Genomic DNA, 19,098 nt, shown 5'->3' on the forward strand with positions numbered 1-19,098 from the left:
TTGCACTGATAATATTTTGGATATACTGGGTTAAATAAAATGTATTATTAAAATTCATTTCTCCCATTTCCCTTTTTTTTTAATGTAGCTATTAGAATCTTTTAAGTTCCATATATGAGACTCACGTTATATTTCTGTGGCACGGCACTGGCAGAGGAAACTGAAAACAGTGCAGCATGGCTAGGGACTCAGAGTGCAGGGGGAGAGGGTGAAGGGTGAGGCCACAGGTCAGGTCAGAAAGGGCATGGCAAGCCACAGGAAAGACTGCGGATTTTCCCCTAAGGACCCGCACGTGCAGAGCAGTGGCATGAGCTTATGTATTCTCAGCAAGATCATTCTGGCTGCAGTGTGGAGAGCGGAGGGGAGGGGGGCAAAACTCGAGGCAGTGAGACTAATTAGGAAGCTGCTGCACTTCTCCAGGTAGACAATGATGTCCTCAATGGCAGTATTCCCTCAAAATAGCTAACTTTAATGGGCCAGATCCCCAAGCCCACCCCTCATGGGGACCAAAGGAGAAATATTACAGCACTCTAAATTTTGCCCTAGAAAAAAAGAAGGAAGCACGCAAAAAAACAATGTGCTAGGTCTGGTGAAAGTTTAAGTAAGGGAATGGGTAAAATTCTATTTTCTTAGTTTCGTAGCATTGCAAATATGCAAGACTTGGAAAAAGATTGATTGATACCTCCCTATGGGCCACTCTCAATAGTATCTGCCCCACCTGAAGGATCCCAACACCGAGAGCACCAGTAATCCAACATGGAAGGAAGGCTCCCTCCCGCCCCCACTCTCATCAGAGCCACAGGCAGACCCAGAAACTGAAGCTGAAACAGAATCAGATCTACAGTCAGTTCTAGAGAAACAGTGGGGGCCAAGAAGCCTGGGCTCTCTGACACCTGAACAGTCGCTTCCTTGGGCTCAATATGGACTGAGAAGTGTCCTCTTCTGGCCATGCAGCTACAAAAGTGGGTATGTACAGAGATCCCAGAGCCCCTTTCATCTTGCCTGAAATACTGTGTGATAATCACATACAAAAAAAAAAAAAAAAGCTATAAAATACTTTTCTTCTGGAAAACTGGATGAAAAAAATATAGTTATCACGATTTGAAATGATTCTTGAGCATGAAACCCAAGGATCTTGAAAAACATAATCTATCTTCATTTTTGATTACTTAAAAGAGACATTCTAAAGTTAATATCCCAATCCTGTCATTTCTACTGTATTAATTTTTATACATACACTCAAGCAAATCTTTATTCAATTAAAATGAATAGAGAATGTCTTTCTCCACCCAGGTTTTCAAAGCACTCAGATTTTGTTAATCACCCGGTCCCAAGAGGGTAACTCTCTTTACGGATAAATGATATGAGGCCACGGGCCTAATCCTATTCCAATCTACTCAAAACCCTTGGCTACACAAGGGGTAGTTCTTATGAGCCTCATAACCACTGGGTAAAGCTGAGTGTACTCATCCCCCATAGATGTGATGAGGCACTGACCTTTGGCTGAAGTCTGGTGCATACGAATCTTTTTGGAGGCCACAAACTGTAGCACTTTCTCCACATTATTCTTCATCTCCTGTTGGTTACTGGGACTCAGCTGTACCCCATTCAGTTTTTCTCCTGCTGTTAGAAGAGAGAAAACATATGAAGGGAGGGAGGAACACTATCAAAGTTTCATAATAGCCAGATACCAGGAAAGGGGAGTATTTGATGTAAACGCTAAGATTATATATAAATATGCAAGTGAGTTAAGCCTTGGTGCTTGTAATTTGGATGGAGAATAAGAAAGTAAAAGCCTTTTGGAGGGTCTTCAAATTTTCAAAGCTATACCCAGGGGCTTGTGAGGTTACTGTGTATACATTTACCCCTTCAACAAATACTCACTGAGCACCCATTGGGTGCCTGGCACTATTCTGGGCACCAGTGAATCAGCAATGAACAAGACGGACAAAGTCCCTTCCACTGCAGAGGTTCTACCTCTAGGGCTGACAGACAACCAAGTCAACCAGTACATGTTAATATAACACGTAGAGGTAAGTGCTATGAGGAAAAACAAAGAAGAGCAGGATCATGGCCTCCCCAATGTTATATGTGGGCAGAGACCTGAATAAAGTAAAAGATGTTAAGATTTGAGGAGGAAGCATTCCAGACTGAGGAATTACAGGTACAAACACCAGGGTAGGAATGAGCTCAGCTTATCTGAGGAACAGCTACAAGCCCAGGCTGGCTGGAATGGAGTGGGTGGGTGGGGGGAGTCGAATCCTAGGAGAAGGTAGACAGGTAAGCAAAGCCAGGTCATTTAAGGGTCTGTGGATTAATGATCTGTGTTTTTAAAAGTGGACTCTATATAGACTCAGCTTATGTAGAGAGGAAACAGGGAGATTAGTTAGCAAATGAAACTAGTCAAGGCAAGTGTTAATGATGGTTTGGGCTTGACTGGAAAAGACTGACAGGTGAGAAGTCAGATATCAGGTAAAATTTTAATATAAAGCAGATAGCACATGTGAAGGACCGCCTAGGATATATGACGAAAAGAGAATAATTAAGGACAACTTCCCAGTGTCCTGCTTTAACAGCTGAGTGAATGGGGCCGTCCTGTGTTGCTTCAGTGAAGACACCTGGAGGAGAGAGGAACTGGTAGTGAGGATATGCAGAGCTCTGATTAGGGCATGTGCAGTTAGAGCTGCATTTTAGACATCCGGGGCGTCACGCTGAGCATGGAGTTGATATTCATGTCTCGAACTCAAAGACAAGTTTAGAGCTAAAGAGATGCATGTGGGAGGAGATCACCTGGGGACAGAGATAACACAAGGACTAGGGACTGAGGAGGACCTCGACACTTAGAGGTCAGAAAGGAGAAAAGCCAGCAGTACAAACAGGGGGGAGCCCGTGAGGAAGGAGGGTCCTGGAAGCCAAGTAAAGAGAGTGTCTGAAGGAGGAGGGAGGGACAAACTGCGTTGAGTTCTGCTAAACTGAATAAAATGAGGCCAAGCCACTGGATTTGATAGGGCAAAGGTTGTGACCTTAACGAAAGCAGTTTCAGTGGAGGAGTGGGATCAAAAGCTCGATGAAGGCATGTTAAAGAAAGAATGGGGAATAAGGTGGTGGATTCAGCGAGTTTTTCCATATAGCAAAGTCACAATAAAATGCAGCACTTAAGAATCTGGGTTTTGGGAAACCAAGAATACATATTCATACTGCTTCTATATGCATAGAACATCTCTGAAAAGAAATGCAAGAAATTGCTAACACTGGTTGCTTCCAGAAAGAATACGTCATTGGTGCAGATAGAAAAAAGGCTTTTACATCCTTTTGTGGCTTTTGCATTTTCTATCTGATTATATTTTCAAGTATAATCAATTCAAATCAGTGAAAACAAAGGTTTGAAATGAACTTTGGAATTAAAACAGGTCTAGTTTCGTACCTCTGCTTTGCCATGGTACAGTTACGTGGCCTTGGAAAGTCACCTAGCCTTTCTGAACCTCATAAATGAGTAAGGCGGTAGTACTCATCTCATCCCCATAGCATAAATCATCCAAAGTAGCTTAGCACAATCCTCGATATATTCTAAGTGCGCAATGAATTTACTTATTTTTATACATCTTCCCTTTTAAGCTTGGTTTCCTGAAAATGGGGATGACATTATCTGCTTCTCAAGGATTGACAACTGAATGACATCAAATTAAATGAGATAAAAGTGTTCAATAAATGGCAGCTATGACTATTACCACTGTTATTATAAATGGATGCTGTGGTGAGCTGGCCCAGTGGGGTAGCAAACCGGGCTCCTTCCATGCCACTTGCAAGCCCCACATCTCTCAAGGACTCTAAGCAAGGTCAGCTGATTAAAAGAACAATAAATGCCGCAATGCCTATTATGTGCCGGGCACTTGGGTAGGAGTTGTGGAAACAGGAAAAAAAAGTTACACTGTACCTGCTCTTTTTTTTTTTTAAAGATTTTATTTATTCATGAAAGACAGAGAGAGAGAGAGAGAGGGGGGCAGAGGGAGAAGCGGGCTCCCAAGGAGCAGGGAGCCCGACGCGGGCGGGACTCGATCCCAGGACCCTGGGATCATGACCTGAGCCGAAGGCAGACGCTTAACCATCTGAGCCACCCAGGCGTCCTGTACCTGCTCTTAAAGAGCTCAGTCTACAGGGGAGAGATAGGAAAACAATTACTGCTCAGTGAATGGCAATCCTATCATAATAACAGAGCTGTGGACAAATGCTATGGACATAGGGCATGATACCATCCAATAAGAGAGCCTGGCAACAGCTCCAGGGCTCCCTGAGGACGAGCCCTTTCGTGGGGCGATATGGGAGTGTCATGGAGGGGTCCTTTTGCTGGTAAACCCTCCTTCTTTTGGCCTGACTACTATTTCCTTTTCCAGCCATGGTTTAGACATCAGTTCTTCTGGCAAGCCATCCCTAAATCCTAGGACTGGAGTGGGTGCCACCATCCACCCGCGTGCTCCTCCCTGTCCTTACCCCATCAGAGTCCTAAGTACATGAATGGAATTGTGTTCACTTTCCAGTCTTTCCAACTAGATTGGGACACTCCTGAGAGCGTGCTCACAATCACACTGCCAAAGCATAAATCAGCACCCGGCACACAGAATTTGTTGACTCATAAATAAATGAATTAACATTGGGCAAGTACATTAAACCTTCGATACTTCCATTTCCATATATTACAAAGCAGCCGCAAACAGCTCTGAAGGGCATGTGGAGGATAAAGAAGGCATGTTCTGGCATCAGAGTCCAGGGCCAACTGACCAACAATCTCGATGAGATACGCCAGGATCACCCCATCCCGAAGATCCTGTCGCAGGTCCTGCACCGGCTTCACTGCTGGTCTCTTCTTGAGCTGTGCATTCACCCAGGCCACATACGCCTGAAGCTGCTGCTGGAAAATCAATGGTGGAAATAAGAGAAAGGTTGCATATTATTCTTCTCCTTTGCCTCGCACCTTCTAAGGCAGCACTTGAGAATGGGCTGTGGCGGGAAATCCAAATCCAGAGGGAGGAGGAGGTTTCAAGGAAATAAAGAAGAAAGATGGTCAGACATGGAGCATGTGCTAAAATTTCTAGTTTAATGCTAATCTTCAGGGAAAGCTAACCGCTGACTTGGTGGCAGTGTAGATACAGATAAGCAGATGAGTGTTTCAATAACAATGACTCCTGCTTTCCTTGTGTTTTCTCTGTTGACCAGGGATGAGGCCCAGCAAGAAGCACAGCCAGTTTTCGGGTGTAATCACTGCTGCCAGCAACCCACTGTGCTTCCCAGGAATAATCACCCGTGTCTCGAATGCACAATGGACAGCGATACTCACAAGGCTGGTCTTGGGGAACTAGGAATAAACAGCAAACCTGCTCAGAACTGCCTCTCCCATTGCTCTTCACAATGAGACTTAACTGAAATCATCTCAGGGTCAACGCAAGATTTATTCTCCTGAGCCCATAATCCTGGGATTGCTACACAGTTAGTGTTAATCCTTGCTTTATACTGCCAAAGAGGATCTGGTTGCCTAAAACCTGCACAAAGAAGGAAAAGAAAGGCTTTGGTGAGCAGTGCCCTGAAGACTTGGGCAGGGGGGAGGGAGAACTTTCATTTATTCTGAGACTAAGCCAGCCAGTATCATCAGAAGCCTGATCGGCCCAGATAGGGACATATAACTCATCCCAGTCCTTGGATAACCTTACATATTCCATTTTCTCCCTTATACAAAGCTTGCAGTCAGGTGTTTATTCTGATTATGCATTTTTTTTCTGAAGGTGGGCACTAAATATCAAAATAACATGTGAACAATGTCCCAGAAGCAACATCAGCTCTGTCTGGTTTCTGTAGAAGCCCAAGACCCTGAACATAAAAATCAGGTTCAAGGGCTAACGGGTATTAAGTTACAATCTGGTTAAAGAACACTTGATTTCTAAGCCGCAAGTACTTCGTCAATGAAATGATGTTGGAAATTACTCCCTGACTGCTTCCTGAGCTTAAATTAAATCTTCATTATTTTCTCTGTGTCGATATGTGGGAATAAATGAAGTCTTTGTAAGACAGTACTAAGGCAATAGTCTATCAGCGGCTGACAAACTGTAGGAAGTGCGTATCAGCAGGTGGTGGGGGTAGGAATCCAATACCTACATGAACTGCACACTAGTTTTGGTGTTTGATGTGTGTTTTATTGTATTAATGAATGTACCTGAAATAGGACCTGCCACACAGTTGATGTCATTATTATTTTCATCATTATCACTATCTAATTCATTCTCACAAAAGCATTGAAGGGTCAGTATCCTCTCCATTCTCTGGATGAAGTTCAGAGAAGTTATGTAACTTCCCCAACGTCCCCAGCTAGGACAGAGCAGACGTGGTACTGAAACACAGGAAATGTGGTCCAAGCATTGACCAAGGGCTTCATGCTACCCAGCTTATTCCGCAGAATAGGGGTGGCTGCACCTTCTGCTTGATATGGGCCAGACTCCCACACAAGCCCTGCTCCTTCCCTCCTACTCCACAGCCACAGCACGGTGGGAGGCAGACCAGGCAGGCAAAAGGGTACCTCTGTAGTAAACCCCTCTGCTCTGGGGAAAAGGCATTAAGGGTAACAGCTGGGATCTGACCTAGCTTACATATAAAACTCCTAATCAAAAGAATATCCAATGGAAAAAGGACAGTCTCTTCAACAAATGGTATTGGGAAAACTGGACAGTCACATGTAGAAGAATGAAACTGGACCATTCTCTTATACCATACACAAAGATAAATTCAAAATGGATGAAAGACCTAAATGTGAGACAGGAACCCATCAAAATCCTAGAGGAGAACACAGGCAGCAACCTCTTCAACCTTGGCCACAGCAACTTCTTGCTGGATACATCTCCAAAGGCAAGGGACACAAAAGCAAAAACAAGCTTTTGGGACTTCATCAAGATAAAAAGCTTCTGCACAGCAAAGGAAACACTCAACAAAACTAAGAGGCAACCTACAGAATGGGAGAAGATATTTGCAAATGACATATCAGATAAGGGCTAGTATCCAAATCTATAAAGAACTTATCAGGGTGCCTGGGTGGCTCAGTTGGTTAAGCGACTGCCTTCGGCTCAGGTCATGATCCTGGAGTCCCGGGATCGAGTCCCACATCGGGCTCCCTGCTCAAGCAGGGAGTCTGCTTCTCCCTCTGACCCTCTTCCCTCTCGTGCTCTCTATCTCTCATTCTCTCTCTCTCAAATAAATAAATAAAATCTTAAAAAAAAAAAGAACTCATCAAACTCAGCACCCAAAAAACAAATAATCCAGTCAAGAAATGGGCAGAAGACATGAACAGATATTTCTCCAAAGAAGACATACAAATGGCCAACAGACACATGAAAAAATGCTAAACATCACTTTGCATCAGGGAAATCCAAATCAAAACCACAATGAGATATCACCTCACACCAGTCAGAATGGTTAAAATTAACAAGTCAGGAAACAACAGATGTTGGCGAGGATGCGGAGAAAGGGGAAACCTCCTACACTGTTGGTGGGAATGCAAGCTGGTGCAGCCACTCTGGAAAACAGTATGGAGGTTCCTCAAAAAGTTGAAAATAGAGCTACCCTACGAACCAGCAATTGCACTACTAGGGACTTACCCCAGAGATACAAATGTAGTGATCCGAAGGGGCACCTGAACCCCGATGTTTATAGCAGCAATGTCCACAATAGCCAAACTGTGGAGGGGGCCGAGATGGCCATGGACAGATGAATGGATAAAGAAGATGTGGTTCATATATACAATGGAATATTACTCTGCCATCAGAAAGAATGAATGCTTACTATTTACATTGACATGAATGGACCTGGAGGGTATTATGCTAGGCGAAATAAGCCAATCAGAGAAAAAAATTATCATACGGTTTCACTCATATGTGGAATATAAGAAACAGCACACAGGACCACAGGGGAAGGGAGGGAAAACTGAATGGGAAGTCATCAGAGAGAGAGAGACAAACCATGAGAGACTCTTAGCTCTAGGAAACAAACTGAGGGTTGCTGGAGGGGAGGTGGGTGGGGGGATGGGGTAACTGGGGGATGGGCATGAAGGAGGGCACGCGATGTGATGAGCACTGGGTGTTATATGCAACTGATGAATCAGTGATCTCTACCTCTGAAACTAATATACTATATGTTGGCTAACTGAATTTAAATAATAATAAAAAAAACCCCTCCTAACCAATCTCCCTGTACCTAATATCATCTTCAACCCACCCTCCACACATTCCTGCTTCAAATCCCTCACTGGCCTCTCTTATCCTCAAGATAAAATCCAACCGTCTTAGCTGCATTTAGTCTCATGTGCTGGCCGCTACCTCTTCTCCAGCTTTACTCACTACCCTCCCATTTGCCCGCCACATTTCAGTTTGTCCAAACCATGTGCAGTGCCCCAAACGCACTGAGCCATCCAGCCACTCTCCCTCCCTGAGCCTGGTGCCCTCCTCTTAAGGCTCAGCTCAAGCATCACCTTTTCCAGGAAGCCTTCCCTGACCCTCCCACACAATTCAGCTCTGATCTTGAGGATGTCCTGTGTCACACAGGGCTCTCAGAGCACCAGCCCAACCTGAGCCCACACTTTGGGGGTGGGGAGGGGTGGCAAAGGGGACAGTGAGCTCAAAGGAGCTCAGGTCTGAACTATGCTCTATGCAGGGAGTGACAACAGTTCAGAATTATTGGACTTTAGAGTAACAGGTACATGACAAATATTTGAGTCGGTGAATCATTTGTCACATTTCATCAGGCTGAGACTTAAAGTGACTGCAAAAGTTAATAATGCAGGGACAGACGAGAACAAATGGTTTACGTTAGGCCAAGATCATTTCTACTTGAATAACCACAGCCTTCTGTTGGCTATTGAATAGAAGTCCTGTCTGATACAAAACTGATCAGAGGTTTTAATAGTACTTTTCATGCACATTAATCTCAGCTCTGGTCTTCAACAAAAGAGGATTCTACAGCATGAATGATAATAACAGTCACCACTGTTCTGAACACCTACTCTGTGTCAAGAGTTATACTAGGTCCCTCATTCATTCATTCATTCATTTATAAACTCTATGCCCAATTTGGGGCTAGAACCCACATCCCCAAGATCAAGAGTCACATGCTCTACCTACTGGGACAGCCAGGCGCCCCTCTGCTAGGTCCCCCATGAACACATTTTCCCTAATGCTAATTGGCCAGGGAGATTTTACGTGTATCTCTATTGTCAATTGGAAACTGAGACTCAAAAAATGTGAAATAACTTGTTCCAGGGCACCCAAACAGTAAACCATGACTATGAAATTCTAACTCCCAAGCCAATGTTCTTTTCACTGGACCACACTATCACCTAAATAAATGTATCCCTGAGGTTTCAGTGAATCTCCCTCAAACTCTCAGAAGACACCTTAGTCTCAACCAGTTTCTCCCCCACATCCAGTGCCTGGGTCTCTTGAGTAATGATCTACACTAAGTAGCTGTCTACTCTGCCAAGTATGGTCCACAGGCCAGCAGCGTCAGCCTCACCTTGGAGCCCATCAGAAATGCAGACTCTCAGGCTCCAATCCAGCCCCACTCAATCAGGACCCCTACTTTAAACAGATCTCCTAGTGATTCATAGGCACATTAGTTTGAGAAGCACTGTTCCCATCCCTGGTTGTGCATCAAGATCACAAGGGAAGCTTTTAAAAAACACAGACATGTAGACATTACCCCATTGAATTCTCTCCAGGGGGTATAACTTAGCTTTATTTTTCCCAAGTTCCCTCATATGATTCTTGAAGAGCTAACCTGAGTCTTCTAGCTAAACACTCCAGTTCCCTTAACGAAGGGGTTTCCTAAACCCTGATTACCCATCAGAAGCACTGGTGAAGCTTTTTAAAAACACTAATGTCTGGGGCCTACCACAGACCAGTCAGAACTTCTGAGGGTAGGGCCCAGGTATATCCATATTCCTTAAGTGCTCCTACATATATCCAGAGTTGCGAGCCAAGGTCAACACCCCTTACACAAAATGGCTTCAAGTATTATTGATCTCCTGTCTAAATCTCTCTGAAACCAAGACATCTAGAACCTAACATAATACTCTGGGTATAAAAGGAGACATGAAAATTCCTCATTCTAGACGTTTCTTTTTTTTTTTTTTTTCCTTTCCTTCTTCCTTCCTTGGCCACCAGAAAACACTGTCGACCCACACTAGGGGGTTATTCAAAACCCCAAGTATTATTTTTACTTTGTTAAGTGTTCATTTTGAAATAATGAACACTTACTTACATGAAAGTAACAAAAATGGTATAGAGAGTTCCCCAATCGCCATTCCCTAGCTTCCCCAGATGTTTACATCTCACGGAACCGCAGTACAAGATCAGAGCAGGTCATCCACGCTAACACAACCCCATTAACTAATCTCCGACCGTATTCAGACCTCACCAATTGTCCCACTGCCCTTTTACCATCCAAGAGCTCACACTAGGCTTAGCCGTCACGTCTCGTTGGTCTCCTCCAATCTGGGACGGTTGCTAAATCTTTCTCTGTCTTTCATGATCTTGACAATTTCGAAGAATATTGCCCACTTATTCTGTACAGTGTCCCTCAACTTGGGTTTTTCTGAAATTTCTTACTGATTAAATTCAGGTTATAGATTTTGGGTAGGAATAACACAGAAGTCCTACTGCACTCTTCTCAGTGCATCATATCAACAGGCACATGATGCCAATACATCTCATTATTGGTAAAATTGTGATCAATCGGTTAAGGTAGTGTCTGCCAGGTTTCTCTACTGTAAAGTTGCCATTTTCCCCTTGTAATTGGTAAGTATCTTGTGGGAAAATGCTTTGAGACTATGAAAATATCCTTTTTCTCATCATCACTTTACCTGTCCATTTCAAATTGAACATCGATTTTTCTTTCCTGAAAGATCATTGAGTTTTCTTTTCCTGATTGATTACTATGACATTCCCCAAATGATGATTTTTCTAATTCCATCATTCCTTCTACAGTTATTGGAATTCCTCATATGAGGAGGAGTTCTCCCTTCTCCCCGTATTAACTTATTTACATCAGTATGGGCTCATGGGTATTTATTTCACTTTTATTTATTTATTATATTAATCCATTACTATCATTGTTTATTTTGCTGCTCAAATTGGGACGAATGTTGGTTTCTGTATCCTTTTCATATGCTCCAGTCACTTTTTAAAAAATTGTGGTGGGGGGACCTGGGTGGCTCAGTTGGTTAAGCGACTAACTTCAGCTCAGGTCATGATCCCAGGGTTCTGGGATCGAGCCCCACATTGGGCTCCCTGCCCAGCAGGGAGCCTGCTTCTCCCTCTCCCTCTGCTTCTCCCACTGCTTGTGCTTTCTCTCTCTCTGTCAAATAGATAAAATATTTTTAAAAAATAAAAAAAGTAACATTTGTGGTAAAAAACACGTAACATAAAATTTGTCATCTCAACTATTTTTAAGTGTACAGTTCAGTAATGTTAAGTATGTTCACACTGCAGTGCAATGAATCTACAGATATTTCTCATGTTGCAAAATTGAAACCTTGTACCCATTAAACAACAAATCCCACTTCCCCCTCCTCTCAGCCCCTGGCAACCACCATTCTACTTTCTATGAATTTGAATACTTTAGATAACTCAAATACTGGAATCATACAGTATGATGCCTTTCTGTGATTGGCTTATTTCACTTAGCATAATGTCCTCAAGGTTCATCCATATTGTAGCATGTGTCAGAATTTCCTTCCTTTTTAAGACTGAATAATATTCAATTGTGTGTTTACACCACATATTGCTTATCCATTCATCTGTTGATGGACACGTGGGTTACTTCTGTTGTGAATACTGCTGCTGTGAACATGAGTGTGCAAACACCTCTTCAAGATCCCACTTTGAATTCTTTTGGATACAGACCCAGAAATAGGACTGCTGGATCATATGGCCCGATCATGTTTTTCGAACACTTCCTTACTTTCTGGCATCAGAAGATATTACACACTCCTCATCTTGTACTTTCCTTGCCCAGCTCTGGAATCAGCTATTTCTCAAAAGAACTCCAGTTCTTTTTATTGGAGAATAGCTTTTAGAAACCAAACTTTGAGCATGAGTTGTGCTCATTGTTACTAGGGTAACATTCTTGGCCCTCTCAGTAGTAGAGTAGGAAATACGGGTATGTATACACACAGACACACGTCTGTGTCTACTTATCTTGACAGAGAGACATACCAGGAATTATAGCATAAATTACACTCATCCCTCCTCTAACCCAACCCACAGAATTCACTCCTTCCAGTCCCTTTTCTTCATTATAACTCCTTTCTCCCAGTGAGAAACCCTACTCTTACTCTCCACTATATATTTACTAATATTTGCTCGATCCTAGAGAACATATAAAACAGCATCAGACTTGCTAACTCATACCGTGTGAAAAATTACTTTACTAACCATGATATAATATTTGTGCATAGTTCTTTTTGTCTTTACTCTTACAGTATTAGTCAAAATACTGATTCAAAAGTCACGTAAGTTAGTTCTCCACCCCCTTTGGTATGGTTCTGTTCTTCATTTGTAATACAGTCGGGTTCCTTTCTTAGTATCAGCAGTCCATTGTGGGTTCCCCCCACATTCAGGATGATCAGGTTAAAGATTAACAAGATTCCAAAAATCAGAGCTATACAAAAACATCTAGTCAGGAAGGTGTCAGCCCCCCACCCCATCGTTCTTTCTACTCCACTCCCTCCTCTGAGCTCTTTCCACCCTCTCCTACTCACCCCATACATAACCAACTTCATGCGCTCCACTTTTTCCTTTCCTTCTTGTGTGAAAAGTAGCATAGCATTGATATTCCCTTTGCACTTGTGCTTTTCACTTTGCTTCACTTAATATATTCTGGAAATCACCCCATACTGGTTTGGAGATTTTTCCTTATTCATTTTTACAGCTACTGTAGCACTCTATTATGTGGATATGCCATAATTTATGAAACCATTCTCCTATATGTGGGCATTTAGAGTTTTTCCAAGGCTTTGCAATTACAAACAATACCACAATGAGTGGCCCTGTGCACATGTTTTCATGTTGATACAGGTCTACCTTCAGGGTAGATTCCGAGAAGTGGGATTGCTGGCTCAAAAGGCGGGTCGGTGGATAATTTTATCAGACATGGCCAAATTCCCTGCCGACAGTTGTACCTGTTTGCATTCCCAAAGGAAGGCATGAGAGCACACTTTTCCACAGCCTTACCAACAGAATATGTTGTACTTTCAATTCTTGCCAGTGTGATGAGAAATTTTATCTTAGTGTTGTTTTAATTTTCATTTCTTTCATTATGAACTTAAACCTGTTTTTGTAGGGGTGCCTGGGTGGCTCAGTCAGTTAGGGGTCTGCCTTCGGCTCAGGTCGTGATCCCAGGGTCCTGGGATGGAGCCCCGCATCGGGCTCCCTGCTCGGCGGGGAGCCTGTTCCTCCCTCTCCTTCTGCCCGGCCCCCCATGCTCTCACGCACTCTCTCTTTCAAATGAATAAATAAAATCTTAAAAAGACCTTCTTTTTGTAAGTTTAATAATCTATTTTATACCTTTTACCTTTTATCACTTTTTTCATATCTAAATGAATTGTCTTTTTCTCATTTTTCTCTCAAAGTTTTTGGTCCTTTGTCCTTTTTTTTAGAATTTTTTTAAGAATTTTTAAGAATTTTTTATATCTTAGAAATGTTACCCTTTTGTCTTTGACATGTGTTGCAGATATTTGTTTGTCAGTTGTCTTTTGACTTCACTTGTTTTGTCTTTTTGGCCATGAGTTTCTATTTTTATATAATCACATTTATTGATTGTTTAATATATTGCCTCTGAATTCTGAATCATGGTTAGAAAGCCTTTCCCTTGATTGAGGTGAACAAAGAATCTACCTGGTTTTTTTTCTAGTTCTTGTATGGCTTCATTTTTTTTACATTTAGATCCCTGATCCATCTGGAGTCTATTCTTGTGTATGATGTAAGAAATAAATCCAATTCATCTTTTTCCAAACAACTACCCAGTTGTTCTAGCACCATTTATTAAAAACTCCCTCTTTACCCTGGTGGTCTGAGATGTTACCTTTATCATATACTAAATTTCCATAAGTCCTTGGGTCTATTTATGGGTTTTGCATCCTATATCATTCATATATTTGTTTATTCATGCATAATGTTTTAATTATAGAGGCTTTACAGTACATTTTAATGCCCACTAAAGCTAGTCCCTGCCCCCTGAAAATTTCATTTTTTTAGTGCTCTCTTGACTATTCTTGCATATTTATTTCTCCATATGTATTTTGTTATTTTTACCTAACCTCCTAAAAAAGCCTGTGGGCAATTTTATTGGGATTATATTACATTTATAAATTAATTTAGGGAGACCTGTAACCTTTATGATGTGAAATCATCCTACCCAAGAACAGGGGATGCTGTTCCCTTTGTTCAAATGTGTCTTCCAGGAGTGTTTTAAAGTTTTCCTCCTGTAGGTTTTACACATTTCTCCTTAGGTTCATTTCTAAGTATTCAGTCTTCCTTGTTGCAATTGCAAATGAACTTTCCTCTATCATTATGGTCTCTGGCTACGTTTTGGGTATATAAAGCTATTGATTTCAATATGTTAATTTTATATCCTGTTACCTTATCTTTTATTGTTTGGGTTTTATCACTAATTCTTTTCGATTTCCAGGATTATTATTTTTTTGCAAAAATAAATAGTTTTATTTCATTACTACGCCTTGTGCCTCTAATCAACTTCTCTAGTCTAATTGCGCTGGCTGATACCTCTGGTACAAAGTAGACTAGAGAACGGGCAACCTGTCCTTGTTCCTAGACTTAGAGAAAATCCTTGCAGTGTTTCCCAATTTAGGAAGTTACTGGTTTTAGGACTAAGGTATATATATTTTATCATGTTAAGTATATCAATCAAGTCTTATTTTCTTGACTGTTTTAATGAAGAATGGATGTTGAATTTCAATAAAAGATCTGTCAACCTTTACTGAGATAATCTTATGATTACTTTTCCTGAGACCTATTAATACGGTATACAATACTAATGGATTTCCTAATAATGAGCCTACCTTGGCATTCTTGGAATGAAACCCACCTGATGATAGTGAATTATATGTTTAATGTTGTGTTCTATTTATTATTGCTATGTTAATACTATATGTATGGTACTTTTTCATGGGTATTCATAAATATTAGTCTGGTTTCCCTTTTTGCACTGTCTTTATCATGTTTAGGTATCAGTATTATATCTGCTTTTTAAAAAGTAGGAAGTTTCTCTTCCTTTTCAATGCTCTGAAATAATACATAGAGCACTGGAACTATCTGGTAATATGTGGCAGTTTGGTAGAATTCCTCTATGAAATAATCTGGAACTGGTACTTTTTTTGAGAGATAGCTTCTTAATAGGATTCTCTCTTTCTTCCATAGAAAATGATCTGTTTAAATTTTCTGTCTCTTTCAATTTGGGTCATCAGCATTTCCCTAGGAAATTATCCATTTCATCAAAGTTTTAAAATGTGTTCGCACAGACCTCAAAGACTCTTACTATTTTTTGCTTCGGTGGTTACTTCTCCACTGTCACTTCTTATTTTGTATATTTGTGCTTTCTCCCTTTTTTCTTCTGCATTGTGTTAGCTAGCAGTTTGTCTATTTTGATAATCTTTTCAAGAAGTCTTAACCTCCAAAACCATGATACCTAGAACCAAACACAATATTCTGGGGGTAAAACCAGACGCTCAGCTTCTTCATCCAAAATAGTTCACATTTTTTTCCTCCTCTCCCTCCCTCCTCCTCTTCTTTTTCTTTTTTTTGTTACCACCTTACATTGTTGACTCACACTGAAGTGTCAACCAAAACCCCTACATAATTCTTAACACGTTCTGCTGTTAAACCAATCTCATCCATCTTCATTCTTGTAAAACTGGTCTTCTTGATCCATATTTACCTATAACAAATTTCACTTGTTAAATCCCGTCTCACAAGATCCTTCTAGATGGTTATCATTTCATGCATTCATTTATTCAAATCAACCTACATTGCTAGGAATTGTGCCAGGTTCTGCGTTTACAGGCACATAAATAACTATGATACAAAGTAATTATGGTGGCAATAGAGAAATATTAACAAATACTATCTGTGCACAGAAGGAGCAACAGGATGGAGGATGTGGGGATCAAGGAAGGGTATAGAGGAAAGAAGACATTTGTCTGGTTCCCTAAGGATGTTTGCCAGTTGAAGAAGGGGAAAAGGGCATCCTAGGGAGAGGTGGTGAAAGAAAAAAGAAAGAAAGAAAGAAGAAAGAAAGAAAGAAAGAAAGAAAGAAAGAAAGAAAGAAAGAAGAAGAAGAAAAAGAAGAAGAAAGAAAGAAAGAAAGAAAGAGGAAGGGAGGAAGGAAGGGGAAAGGAAGGGAGGGAGGGAGGAAGAGGAAAGGAAGGGAGGGAGGGAGGAAGGAAGGGAGAGAGGGAGGGAGGGAGGGGAAAGGAAGGAAGGGAGGGAGGGAGGATGAGGGGAGGGAGGAAGGAAGGCAGGAAGGAAGAGCAGTGAAGGCATATGGCATCCTGGAGGAACAGCCAGCTAACAAATTCGTGTGTGGGCAGAGCCTTCAGTGGCTGGCGATGGGAAAATAGGTCAGCACGAGACCTATCTGCACTTAGACTTACAGCTCAAAGACCTGCAACAGCAACACGTGGAGTTTTGAAACAGGAGGGTGAAACAGTGAGACCTGCATCTTAGAAAGGTCACTCTGGACACACAGTAGAACACGGGATAGAACGAGGAGCATCCAGATTCGGAGAAACCAATGAGGAGACCAGGCAATAATTCAAGTGAGAGATTATGAGAACCTGAAATGAACAGTATAATTAGAAAATTCCAGAAACAAGTCAGGTGACCGATAGGATAAAAGCAGTGACAAAAAGAGAAGGTCCAAAAAGTTACACCTGAGGGATAATTTGCTTTCACTGAGATGGAGAAAATGTGAGGAGCAAATAGTTCAGTTTTGAACAAGAGTCTGAGCTATTTGAAGCCATCAGAGTAAAGATGTTCTACAGCCAGTTGGCAAAATACAGGTGCTAGAGCACAGGAGATGGGGGCTGGGTGGGAGATGCATGTTTGAGAGTATCTGTGGGTGACAGGCACAGGCCAGGTGCAAATAAGACAGTAACTACCATCTACGGAGTGCTTACTACCTGCCAGGACTGTGCTAAGCACTTTACCACATCCTTTCCTAGGTATATAAAAATAAATATATAATGCATATTTTAATTTATATTTATATATGCAATATACTTTTAATATTTATTTATTTATAACCCCCAATGCGTGCGCACGCACACACACACACACACACACACACACACACACACACACACTGATCCTGTGAGGAACTATTATTCCCATTTTACAGATGTGGAAACCAAGGTTTGAGAGCAACAACATGTGCAGGGTCACAGGGCTGGTAAGAGGCAGGAAAGGGATTTGAATTCAGTGCTGACCCCAAATCCTGGGATCTTACAACACCCCAAAAAGTAAGGTGAACTATAAAACGTAATTTGGCAGGAAAGGGAGTGGGGAGAGAGGTCACTGAAGGAAAAGAAGAAAATGAAAATGTACTGACTGCCAACTCTTGTCAGCCACTGAATGAGGCACTTTTTATGAATTATCTCCTCTAATTCTCATACCCAATCATTAAAATCTGTATTATTAGCCCCATTTCTCATGGAAAAACTTGCTCAAGACCACAGCACTGATAAATGGCAAAAAAGAAAAAAAAAAAAAGGCGATGTGAAACCACTCTATCTTAGTCCAAAGAATATAGTGAGCAAAAAATAAAATTATTGGGGTACCTGGCCAGCTCAGTTGATAGAGCATACAACTCTTGGTCTCGGAGATGTGAGTTTAGCCCCGCATTGGGCATAGAGATTACTTAAATAAATAAAAATTTTAAAATAAAATAATTTTAGAATAGGAAATCCGATAGAAAAAGAATCTGGGAATCTGGGCATGAGAGAATTTTAAGACGGGCCGTCAATAATGTGGAACACTATTGAAAAGTCAGGCTAAGGACTGGAAAGCCCATTTCAATGAGTAATTAACAGGTTTTGGTGACCTTTTTGAGAACAGCTACTGTAGAGTGGTGGGTTAAAAGTCAGAGGGCAGCGAACCGAGAAGACACCAGGAAGCAGGCAAACAGAGGCAGTGAGGGGAGGAGAATGGGTATTAGCTGGAGGGGAAGGTGGAATGGGGAACGAGGGTGTTTTAGGATGAGAGGACATCTGGAGGTCAAGATGAGGGGTGGGTGGAGGAGAAACAGACACGGCGGGGCGGGCGGGGGGGTATGAATGATGGGGCAAGGTTTCAGAGGAAAGGAAGAGGGCCACTTCCTCCTCTGATCATGAGGAGGCAGGAGAAGGTACTTCTGTGAAGAAGTCTGGTGGTGGGGAAGAGGTGTAACTGAACTAACATGAGTTGGCTCATACAAAGGAAATTTTATTTGTAGCAGATAAGGAGATCATAGGGAATAATTTCTAAAGCTGCAACTCCCCAAGCAAAGGTGGATGGGTTCCTTTTATTTAGGGTTAAGATGCATATTTAGAAAGAGGAGCCCTGCCATCGTATGTAGAGGGGGGCATAAGGTCACACATGAACCCTAAGGTAACATAGACATACGTCGTGCTCCATCCTGGGCAGAGATTTTAGCATTATAATGAGGTGGAGGTAACTGTCGGTCACTCCATGGGTCACTCCATGGTCCATCAGCGCAGGCAGGAGTCAGGGGTTAAGCTCAAACTGGTCTGGGCAGTCTGGGCAGTGGCTGCTCGAGGAGTATAGTTTCAGTTTACCGCCATGGGGTCTTTCATCTGAGTTAAGAGAGAAACTGGAAAGAAGAGCTCCAGGAACAGTGGGGGACAAACATCAGTGGTATACACAGGTGAACAATAAAGGTCAGGTCTTGGGAGCTAGCTGCTAACCAGGGCAGTGGAAGGAGCTCCAGTGCAATCGCCCCTCTTCACTATGAAGTCGGCCCGCTTGCCGGTTAATAGCGAGAGGGACAAACAGA

The 19,098-nt window shown here is 42.0% G+C and overlaps 1 protein-coding gene across 1 annotated transcript in view; it reads right to left on the bottom strand.

The window, feature by feature from the left end:
• The window catches only part of DIXDC1 (DIX domain containing 1), a 57,535-nt gene that overhangs the window by 30,857 nt on the left and 7,580 nt on the right, over positions 1–19,098 (bottom strand). Inside the window, exons 2-3 of the mRNA XM_088017522.1 lie at positions 4,777–4,906; positions 1,498–1,623 (exon numbers count right to left, since the gene is read on the bottom strand). Of these exons, the coding sequence (XP_087873648.1) occupies positions 1,498–1,623; positions 4,777–4,906 (256 nt within the window). The remainder of the gene's footprint in view (positions 1–1,497; positions 1,624–4,776; positions 4,907–19,098) is intronic.

This window comes from Eumetopias jubatus, unplaced genomic scaffold (genome assembly GCF_037043125.1).
Source record: "Eumetopias jubatus isolate StellerSeaLion01/CBP00866 unplaced genomic scaffold, mEumJub1_p1.0 scaffold_13, whole genome shotgun sequence".
Classification (NCBI taxonomy): domain Eukaryota; kingdom Metazoa; phylum Chordata; class Mammalia; order Carnivora; family Otariidae; genus Eumetopias; species Eumetopias jubatus.